At 38.0% G+C, this 10115-nt stretch overlaps 2 protein-coding genes across 2 annotated transcripts; both read left to right on the top strand.

Moving 5' to 3' along the window:
- Positions 1 to 285: 285 nt before the first annotated feature.
- Positions 286 to 3378, top strand: LOC136944010 (N-acylethanolamine-hydrolyzing acid amidase-like). The gene is made up of 11 exons (XM_067237546.1): positions 286 to 494; positions 842 to 1006; positions 1195 to 1318; positions 1567 to 1657; positions 1750 to 1835; positions 1924 to 2096; positions 2265 to 2327; positions 2486 to 2552; positions 2651 to 2679; positions 2981 to 3050; positions 3187 to 3378. The coding sequence occupies exons 1-11, from the start codon at positions 328 to 330 to the stop codon at positions 3205 to 3207; spliced, it is 1056 nt and encodes a 351-aa protein (XP_067093647.1). The 5' UTR covers positions 286 to 327; the 3' UTR covers positions 3208 to 3378.
- Positions 3379 to 3595: 217 nt separating this feature from the next.
- On the top strand, positions 3596 to 6751 carry arl8bb (ADP-ribosylation factor-like 8Bb). Its single transcript, XM_067237558.1, has 7 exons — positions 3596 to 3851; positions 4713 to 4793; positions 5502 to 5575; positions 5716 to 5809; positions 6052 to 6119; positions 6390 to 6460; positions 6572 to 6751. Exons 1-7 carry the CDS (start codon positions 3729 to 3731, stop codon positions 6619 to 6621), a joined length of 561 nt encoding a protein of 186 aa, XP_067093659.1. The 5' UTR covers positions 3596 to 3728; the 3' UTR covers positions 6622 to 6751.
- The last annotated feature ends 3364 nt before the right edge of the window (positions 6752 to 10115 follow it).

Genomic DNA, 10115 nt, shown 5'->3' with positions numbered 1-10115 from the left:
CCTACACTGAATGTCTTGTGCAATGCACCTTTTCCCAGTTCCTTTTTGCAACGTTCGCCTCCCTCTTTACATCCGAAAATATATTATAGTCTATAAAGAAGAGCAGCAAAAACGTATTTAAAAACAACCTATCAATTGATAAAGTAGCATAACAGTTTGTTTGGGACGCAAATGGATCAAGAGAATTGGGTCGGACTTGATCAGCTGATCTGTTTTCTTTTTCTTTTTTTTACCTTCACAAAAACAACGGAAGTTGCTGCGTAAAGGGAAGTTAAATGATTACTGTTAAAGGCTACCCCGTGTCTGACTCTTGCAGTGACGGTAGGAATGATGTTTAGTGCACTGCTTCTCCTCAGTCTAGTGTTAAGTACCTCATGCTTTTATCCACCTGTGGTCAACATTAGCTTGGATGACCCCCCAGAAGTGCGATGGGCGCCACTATTGAAAGTGTTTGACGTGACCGAACTGAATAAAGCAGCTGCTGAGGTTATTGAGTAAGTGTCAGTTTCACTCTCAGTTTTGGCTCCACTTAATGTTAGTTATGTCAGGTTGTTATACTCCTGAAAGTACTGATTGAGTTTTCGCTCTAACTTCTTCATGATTAATTATTGAGCATGTAATTCATGTAAAAAAATAGTTTTCTATATTATAGCATGATAAGAATGATTACATGACGTGAACAAAGTTAAAAAGCTCCTTAAGAGATAGCCTATGACTGATTTTCTTTCTTCAAAAATGTGTTTACCTAATACTGCTCTGTGCATTTCTGATTACATGTACAGTACATATACTCAGCGTGTTGGCCTAGAAATGATTGGACTTTGTTTTGTTTTTTTTACAGTTCTACTGTTCCAAAATGGGTTCATCAAGCGTTGGCTCCAGTTGTGGTGGCTTTGGACAAGTACATTCCTTCACCATACGCCGGAGAGATCCGTGGAATGGCATCACATTTCGGAGCAACCCTTTCAGATATCATAATTCTCAACTTTGCTTATGAAATATCTGCGTATGTACACAATTCAACCCCCCCCTCCATTTTTATATATATGAATTTGTTAGAATACAATCATATTTTATATTATTTTATTTATAATATACTAAAACCCTAACTGTTTACTTTGAATCCTAATCATCTGGACAACTCAAATAACTGTCAATTACATGTTTTGGTATGTTCATTTTGTGTTGGACTAGATTCTGCACTAGTATTGTGGCTCAGGACACAAGTGGTCATGTGTACCATGGCAGGAATCTTGATTACCCACATGATGTTCTCAGGAATCTAACCATTAACATTATCTTTCTAAAGAATGGAGAGGTATGTTACACAGCACAACCATCACATCTGTGGACAAAAAGCAACACTTTTAAAAACGAGAACAAGCATAGGTCGAGATTTCAACGAGAAAAATCTAAATATTCATTGATTTACAGGTGGCATTATATAAAGAGAAACAGCAATATAGTAGATCCATTCAGCACAGTATAATTCAATAAGATTAGTGATTTGATATAATAAGGGTTAATGAATGGTACATTACAAGTGCTTTTTGTATGCATCTTTAGGTGGCTTACCGAGGAACGTCTTTTGCGGGTTATGTTGGTCTGTGGACTGGACAAAGTCCTAACAAGTTCACAGTCTCTGGAGACCAGCGCGGTAAGGAGACTAAGTACAGTTCCTGTGGACTACTTAGTGTGTCAGTAATTAATTGATGTATGTCATGGCATCATTGTGTGTTCCAACATCAGGTAAGGAGCATTGGTGGGAGTGGTGGAAGAACATGGTTTCTGCTTTCCTGTTAAAAAGATCTCCAGTCAGCTGGTTGGTAAGAGAGGTGGGTATCACAGGGTTGTCTGGACTGTTTTACTATCCACAATGTATACTAAAATAAATCCATGACCTAACCATATTCTCTGCCTTAGACATTGGAGGAAGCAACAGACTTTCAGGATGCAGTCATGCGAATGTCCAAAATCCCTATTATCACGGGTGTTTACTACATAGTTGCTGGTGTTCGGGGTGGTGAAGGGGTGGTCATCACCAGGGACAGGCAAGGCCCAGCTGATATTTGGCCTTTGGATCCTTTAAATGGACGGTACGCCTTGGATGAGATATCTTTCCTGTTTAGTACTTGATGTATTGATGTGTAATTGATTTATTCTTTCTGTCTAAGGGGTGTGTCTGCTCATGTTATCTATACTGAGATTCCAATATTTACTGGCTAATAATATTGGATACTTAAGTATGTAATGTCCTACTGTAGATGGTACAGAGTGGAAACCAACTTTGACCACTGGCTTCCACCCCCCTCAAGGGATCATCGAAGGTAAGTTAATCAAACTCAGGTAACTCAAGTAACTTCAGCCTAAGAAAGTACTTTAACATGGTACTTGAAGCAGCTGTAAATATACTGCAAGGGATCCACATGCACTGTATTTGGCTAAAACTGATTAAAATGAATAAAACTAACCCTCCTTTTTCCAGAGATATTGCCAATAAAGCATTAAATGCCACGGGTCAAGAAAATATCAACATAGACACACTTTTTCAGGTATGACAGAAGATGATATATAAGGATCAGTATAAAAGAAATATATATATATATATATCCATTGTTTTAAAATAATCTTAAATTATTTGTTTATACAGGTTTTGTCTGTGTATCCAGTATGTAATGGGTAAGAAGGAAGTTTGGATAATATACCATAACTGTCTTTTAGTATTTGTCCCCCTTTCTCGAATAGATAATCACATGTCTGTCTGTCTTGCTGAGTTAGGGATCTTGCGGAAGAAATTCTGCTTTCACTTCACTGAGCCAATACACAGCAATTATGTCAATAGGCATGTGCCTTTTCAAATGAGTTAGTAGGGAAATGCGTAATACAATGGCATTCAACCATTGTATACATGTACAGGTCTTATAGCACTATACATGTTTCTAGAAAATCATGTGTGTGACATATTGTGCACGTTTCACAGAATTACAGTATATACAACAACAATGAGTGCAGCCTTCCCTGATAACTACACGTCAGTTATTAGACCACAGGTAATGAAACTTCTGCAAATTTGTATATCACTGTCATTGTATCTTGGTGTGTTATGGGTACTTGATGAATGAATCACTAAGAATATAACTATCAATTGAATTTCTCTCACACTGTATTTTGTATGTTCATTTTTAGGGTTGCCACAAGACTGATTAAATTGCTTGACCTTCCAGGTGGTTCTCACCTTCTTAGTACTATAGTGTACATCATACTGATGCATAAAGCTGATGTGTTGGTGGCTCTGATAATACACATTGGTATGTGATGTAAAGGGAGATTTACAGACATGTGATCCATTCATAAATGTTAATTAAAATCATCTGCTTACCTGTGTGACAGACTTCTTCAACCGCATAAACTGACTTGATGTGATATTATGTGTAGTTTATTTGGGTCTATTGATGCTATGATCAATGATAATTAATGATTTATGTGCTATGATAATTAATATCAAACTACATTTTGGGGGGGAAACAATATGACCATTGTTGATCCTTCTGTAGCTTTATGTGTGTTTTGGGCTCCACGGTCATGTGACTGGAATGGCAAGCCGTAAGTACTTCCTGCGCACACGGCTGGACTTCAAGGCAAGAGAGGGGAGCTGAGTTCAGGAGTACACCAACAACCCACTACTGTGATACAAGCAGCAACTGAGCTTGACTTCAGTGTCGCCCAAGATGTTAGCGTTTGTTAATCGGCTTTTGGAATGGTTCAAATCTCTTTTTTGGAAAGAGGAGATGGAACTTACATTAGTAGGACTACAATATTCTGGAAAAACCACATTCGTTAACGTGATAGCGGTAAGTAAGTCAGCTACATTAGTGTAGCTAGTAAACGTCAACCTAGCTTGCTAGACAGCTAACATTGGCAAGTCTTCAACTTGTCTGGATTTTAGTGCATGCTTGCAGTCACACAGGCAACACACTGCTTTCATAAACATTAAAGAAATATAATTGGCACATTCACTAACAAAGTGTTAGCTAACCGGTATTGTGTGTGCTTCCATCTTCCTTGCCCAGATGGGAGTTACTTGTGGTGACAAATCAGTTAATTAGCTACATTACGTCATACATGTAATTATCATACTTGGAAAGATGTCTGAAAGTTCATAGCCATTTGGCAATAAAGATTTGAACAACCAAATAAACTGCTTCTGACCATTTTAGACAGTATAGCATGAAATAGCATTAGTGGCCTAATTATGCAGGTTTGCTCATAATACTTGTCTTAAGTCTGTCAAGATACCCAGTATGTGATTACTTTGTCAATCCCGTGAATGACTTAACAGCAATTAAAATGTAGATTGTGTTGAAGAGCAGCCCTGAATTGATTTCAGTAGTGAGTCAACAGTTTTGTAGCTAGCCAAGGTAGGTTTGGTCAGGTGAAATGTGTTCGAACAAAGCTGCTCTTTAAATGTAAATTTAAAGTAATTGGAAGGCCTTAAAAGTTGTGAAATACTAAATTAGTAACCTAATGCATTTTGATGTGACCTGCATTGTACTATGAATAAAGTATTTGTTGGTCCTATCTGAGCCATCACATCAGCTGGCCTATACTTACTTTTAATGGGTTTGTGTGCATCCATATATTATACTGTACATGTAACACACATGGCATTTATAGAGAGCATTTACATACATTATCCTGCTTTTATTTCTTAGTCAGGCCAGTTCAATGAAGACATGATTCCCACCGTTGGTTTCAACATGCGGAAGGTTGCCAAAGGCAACGTGACAATAAAGGTAGGCATTGGAACACACAATCTCTTGTACATATGTCTATGCTTGTACTTCTATGCTTTAGAATAGTGAAGCAACACCAGTGTAGGAGCCAAATCATAGGGAAATGCTTTGTTAATATTTGCATTTGAACATTTAATTTATAATATTTAATTTAATTAAGAATTTATTCTGAGTGAACATCTGACAGTTAATGATGTAAAGTCTGTAATTAATGGTAAATGTTGATGGTGAATTGCTATTGGATAATGTAGATCCTGTGCTGCACATGTGAGTAAGTGATTAGAGAATGAGAATGTGTGACTAGATCAGAGAGACATGTGGGTAGCTGGGAAGCATACAGCTTTTTGACCATCATCCGTCAGCGAATATTGAAGTTTTGCAATTATTAGTTTAGTTTGACATTGTGTATATTTACAACTACTGCAAGCGTGGAGATTCTGTTCTTTGGTGAAGAAGAAGAAAATAAAAGACATCTAAAGTCAGTCATCTGGGTCTTGTGAGTAGTAACTGTGGATTAAGAGGCACGATAGAAATTGCAAGCTAGCCACGGATATGAGTCAGAACAACCTTTCAGCCTGCACACATGAATAAGTGGCAAAATGAACAACGGAAATGTAAACCCGAAATGTTGTCACTACAACCAGTATATACAGTACTTCTAGTGAGGAAACCCAATAACCTTGGTGTTGCTGTGTTGTCTCTGTCTAGATTTGGGACATTGGTGGACAGCCTCGGTTCAGAAGCATGTGGGAGCGATACTGTCGAGGAGTCAATGCTATTGTGTAAGCACACTCCAGACTGTTAAACCAGATCCTCGAAAAATAATTATTGAAGACTTGTTTTTGGTACACTTTTATGAATATCAGCATCCTTCAGTTGGGCAAATTGTAAGTAAGATATTTGGTTCTGATTGTATTTTCAGTTACATGGTGGATGCTGCAGACCCAGAAAAGATAGAAGCCTCAAAAAATGAACTCCATAATCTACTAGATAAACCTCAACTTCAAGGAATCCCAGTAAGACAACACTTCTGTGGGACATGCCAGTTTATTCTGAATGGCAGAACATGTCAAATGGTTTTCCTAATGCTAGAGAAACAGCAGTAATACCAATCTTATAGATTAACTGTGTTGGGTATATCTTCAATGTCTAGATATATTTTCTTAAATTTTTGACCGGGAGTTTGTATAAATAGTTCTGAGAGCTCTAAGTCACCACAATGATAAACTTCTCTTTTTGGCTTTCTCCTTTTCCACAGGTTCTAGTTTTGGGCAATAAAAGAGATCTTTCGAACGCTCTTGATGAGAAGCAGCTTATAAAACAAATGTAATATCTTCATTTTTTCCCCTCACATGGAAATACAATTCTGGATTTTAATTTTTAATGAGAACATTGTACAATGGAGACAGAAGCTCACTGTTTAGTTATGTGGATCACGAGGGCAATCACATTAACCAAAAATTAAATTAAGTGCCTTTATTGCATAGGCATGTGGCATTGACAAATGTCAGTGTCATTTTAAATGTAACTTCTGTGGTTCATTTATACCAGACCACTTGCATTGGTTTTAAGGCACTAACTCTTCTGTCTTTGCAGGAACTTGTCCTCCATTCAGGACAGAGAGATCTGTTGTTACTCAGTCTCATGCAAAGAGCAAGACAACATAGGTTAGGAAATTTAAAGCTGTTTTCCTATCCAAGTAATCTATGTCACTATTTCTGTTTCAGGAAAAAAAGCAATACACTTTAATACCTCAATATATATGTTCTGCTCTTCAGATATCACACTCCAGTGGCTAATCCAGCACTCTAAGTCCCGGAGGAGCTAAAAGTCCAACCAAGTCCCCAGTCTAGCTCCAGCCTTCACGTCAGTGTCGTCAGTCCTCCATGCTGCCTCGGTGACGTCATTCTCCATTGATCTGTCTGCCCTTCCTTTCTCTTTTTCCTATTCCCAATTCAGTGTTGCCAAAGCACTATAAAAGTCTTGCCATAAGTACTTCAACCGCCATCTCGCTGTACGACATAATGTGAACTACACCTTCACGTTGTGAAACATCTACACATCATTCCTTACTGCCTGCTCAGATGTGTTGTGCTCTAAGTCTTTGTCCTACCTTTTGGATTTGAGGCTTCAAATATAGACACATTCCAATGCCTGAAACAAGACTGTTATTAAATGAAACAATCTCAATATCACTACTTCTACCATATTCTTACCCGCGTATATGTCGTACAGTAGCCCAGAAGCTATTCATTAATGACATAGTCCTGATGCCTCAGCTTTTTTTAAGTGCCTTCAAATTAGATTTTTTTTTTATAGAGCATGGATAACAATGTGTTGGTATTTAGATGTATGTAAACTCTTTGGTATGCTTTTGACCTGGTTTCACCATCTCTCTCTCTGGACCAGTCATTATTTGATACATTTGTGTTTCAATAATGGAAAATGCACAGAAGGTCTAGTTAGGGGGGTGCCGGTTCCATCACCACTGCAATCCACAACGGCTTCAGAGTATCTCGGAAGAATGTCATGAAGTCCCTTAATGACTGGTGTGTGCCTTTTGAATGTTTTGGTTTGTCTTCCTGAATATTGCTTTCATTGTGCAAGATCAGTCAAATGATCAGAGAATGTGCAAGTTTTAATGATTGGAGAAGGCATTTCTAATAATGACTTGCCAGTATGTAAGGATGTACAGTATGGAGAAGTGACTTGTCATCTCTAAACTTTGTCTTGGAAGTGTGTCTGTGTTGTAATTCCTAATCTGAGTAGAAGACATTGTGATTATGCATTGGGTTGCCAATTAACCAGGCATCCATTCTTATCATTGAGGACAATCATTTCTAATTGTGCAATTTATGCTGTCAAAATCTAGATTGTGTAAGTTATTTCCCCCAGATCAAGCATTTTCTTTGACCTTTTTTGGTACTGTGGGTAAGGATACTGTTGATCATTTTACATTCATGTTTTGTACCTCACTGGGGTTACTTATGAATAATATTGCTTCTGTCACCAGATGGAAAGCTGGCTTTGAACTTTCTATAATCTACACACTAGTCTCTGCCACTGACAGTGTTTCTACTGCAAGTTAGAGCTTTGAGTGGTTTAAGTGTTAAGTGGTTAAATGCTGTTACTTCCTAGTCTGTAATATTTGTTGAGCTTTATTGGAAGTACATTTTCCTCTGAATTTGTCTTATGCTAAACAGATTCATATAATGCAGAACTTGTAAATAATAATTTGTATTCAGACAAGTGTTGTATTGTCTCTTGTATCTCCTGTGACTGCTAATAAATGTTTTTATTTAAACAGTTGATAAAGTATTATATGCATTTTGTTTTATAGTGTGGTTATATATATAAGTGTAAGATATGTATCTTCTAAAGCATGTTGATGTGGCTAAGACAAAACTATTCTCACTGCTGGGATAAAGCAATCAGACAAGTAAAGCAACACATACTTTAGTTTCACAAATTTGTAGTATTGGCTGTGTAGTTCATATTCTACATTTTGTTTTTGGAACATCAAAATGAGCACATACCTCAAAATCCTTTTGAAGATATTTGCCTGATCAAGCTGGATGTGATAAATGGCCACAAGGTGGGGGTAGAGGGCTGTGAAAGCTCAAGTCTGGTTGCAACGTGCAGTGATATCACCGCTCTGTCTGAATACTTCAAAGTATTTTTAAGTCAAGAGCAAGCAGATGAGCCCAACTTTTACATCTGTCTTAACATATTTTTGAAGTTTGTTTTTCATGTTTGTGGTGGTTATTAAGTGTCTTCTAAACACCTTCATTAATTTTAACGTTATTACAGCATATTCTGTTCAGACAGAATACATAGGCTGATACCATAAGGTATTTGTCCAAGGTCACAGCAACTTGTGAAGCCAGTACTGTACCTTTTTCTTTTTTAGTTCCTTCCTAAAAAAATACTTAACAGTTAGCCAATGGATACAAGAACTGAGAGTTGACCTGAATAAAAAGAAACTAGAGGCCAGTAAACCAAGTTTCACAGCTGGAAAAATATAAGGCCCTTAGAGAAAGGATATGCCAGTTAAACAAAACCAAAAATTCCTAATTAATCTAATTACTTAAACACAAGTTTTAATGAACAGCTGGTGGGTTTTATTTTATGGCTGTGCAGTAGTTGATGTGTGTGTGGATCCAGGTGTTTTTGGTGTACTCCATGAGTGTTGTAGTCTCTCTCCCTGTCTCTCTCTTTCTGTTTGTGTATGTGTGTGCGTACAATTACGATGGACACAGTAGATTAAGTGGGGTTTATGGCTTTGTCTTAAGGGTTTAACATTTTAATAACAGAGAAGGTCATGGACTTCACCTTTAGGTGTCACATGCTAACAATTTGCTCCTTTTGCCTCCACTGGTGTGTTGTGTAACGTGTCATATTCAGCGTCGGTCACCTGGTACTGCAAGTACATTGCTTAGCTTGCGGTTTCCTTTCAAACGTTCCGGTAAACAAAGTGCAAGTGCAGTCCCACTCTTAGTTAGGTTACGGGGGTTCTCTGTAATGCTTCTCAATCACAACTTGGTTTCCCCACTATGTGCTTCCCGCATCCAATGGTACTGTGCCTAACAGTTTGGAGAGTTATTTTGGTTAGAGGGAGCGAAGCTGCATAGCAGCTAGGTGCTTTATCACAGGTGCTCTGTTTCGTCAGATAGTAGTGATGCTGGGAAGGACCTTGACTGATGGTGTTTGTGATAATGAGAGAAAGGATATGGTATAAATCAGCTCTCCATGGGGCTGCCATGGCACTTATGTCCCCAGATAATTAGAAAACAGGAACAATTCATCATGCAGGGCATTTGGATGAGGAAGCTTTGCAAATGGAGAGGCCTCATTACTAAACTTGTTCAACTTCACCAGTTCCGGTGTGTCATGTTTCAGATTAGGCCTAGCTGATGGCCTCTGTCATGTCTGGTGTTGACCTCTGAGGAGAGATCCAGAACAGTCTGTCATACAGAGCACATTAGAGCCTTTAGAAACCTTTGGTTCCAGTGTGAGACTGCTGCTCCTTTCTCTCCATGTCTTTCAACACTTGTAGGCAGTGCACCTGATTTGGGAAGTTTGTTTTTTGAGAGAAAAAGAGAATACTTCTCTCCAGCTCCAAATTGAACAGTGTAACAAGTGTCTATTTTACACCTTGTAATCAATTCCACATAGCCAGTCACTACAACATTGTGAAAAGAAGTGGTCATACTTCTACACAACCCACTGTAAGTGCATATGTTTCCTGCCAAAAAATACCCAGCTTTTTCTGTGAGAAATGCTTATATAAAGAATTTTTGATGGTCAGGCTGACACAATGTT

Source organism: Osmerus mordax, chromosome 1 (assembly GCF_038355195.1).
Source record: "Osmerus mordax isolate fOsmMor3 chromosome 1, fOsmMor3.pri, whole genome shotgun sequence".
Classification (NCBI taxonomy): domain Eukaryota; kingdom Metazoa; phylum Chordata; class Actinopteri; order Osmeriformes; family Osmeridae; genus Osmerus; species Osmerus mordax.
This window is presented reverse-complemented; position numbering and strand designations above follow the sequence as displayed.

What these genes read in the sequence shown, in the direction of transcription:
- LOC136944010 (XM_067237546.1), top strand. Translation starts at nt 328, where the DNA reads ATGATGTTTAGTGCACTGCTTCTCCTCAGTCTAGTGTTAAGTACCTCA. An exon ending in GCAGCTGCTGAGGTTATTGA is followed by an intron (nt 495 to 841) that starts GTAAGTGTCAGT and finishes TTTTTTTTACAG; the next exon opens with TTCTACTGTTCCAAAATGGG. An exon ending in TCAGCTGGTTGGTAAGAGAG is followed by an intron (nt 1,836 to 1,923) that starts GTGGGTATCACA and finishes TCTCTGCCTTAG; the next exon opens with ACATTGGAGGAAGCAACAGA.
- arl8bb (XM_067237558.1), top strand. Translation starts at nt 3,729, where the DNA reads ATGTTAGCGTTTGTTAATCGGCTTTTGGAATGGTTCAAATCTCTTTTT. An exon ending in CATTCGTTAACGTGATAGCG is followed by an intron (nt 3,852 to 4,712) that starts GTAAGTAAGTCA and finishes TTTATTTCTTAG; the next exon opens with TCAGGCCAGTTCAATGAAGA. An exon ending in CTCAACTTCAAGGAATCCCA is followed by an intron (nt 5,810 to 6,051) that starts GTAAGACAACAC and finishes CCTTTTCCACAG; the next exon opens with GTTCTAGTTTTGGGCAATAA.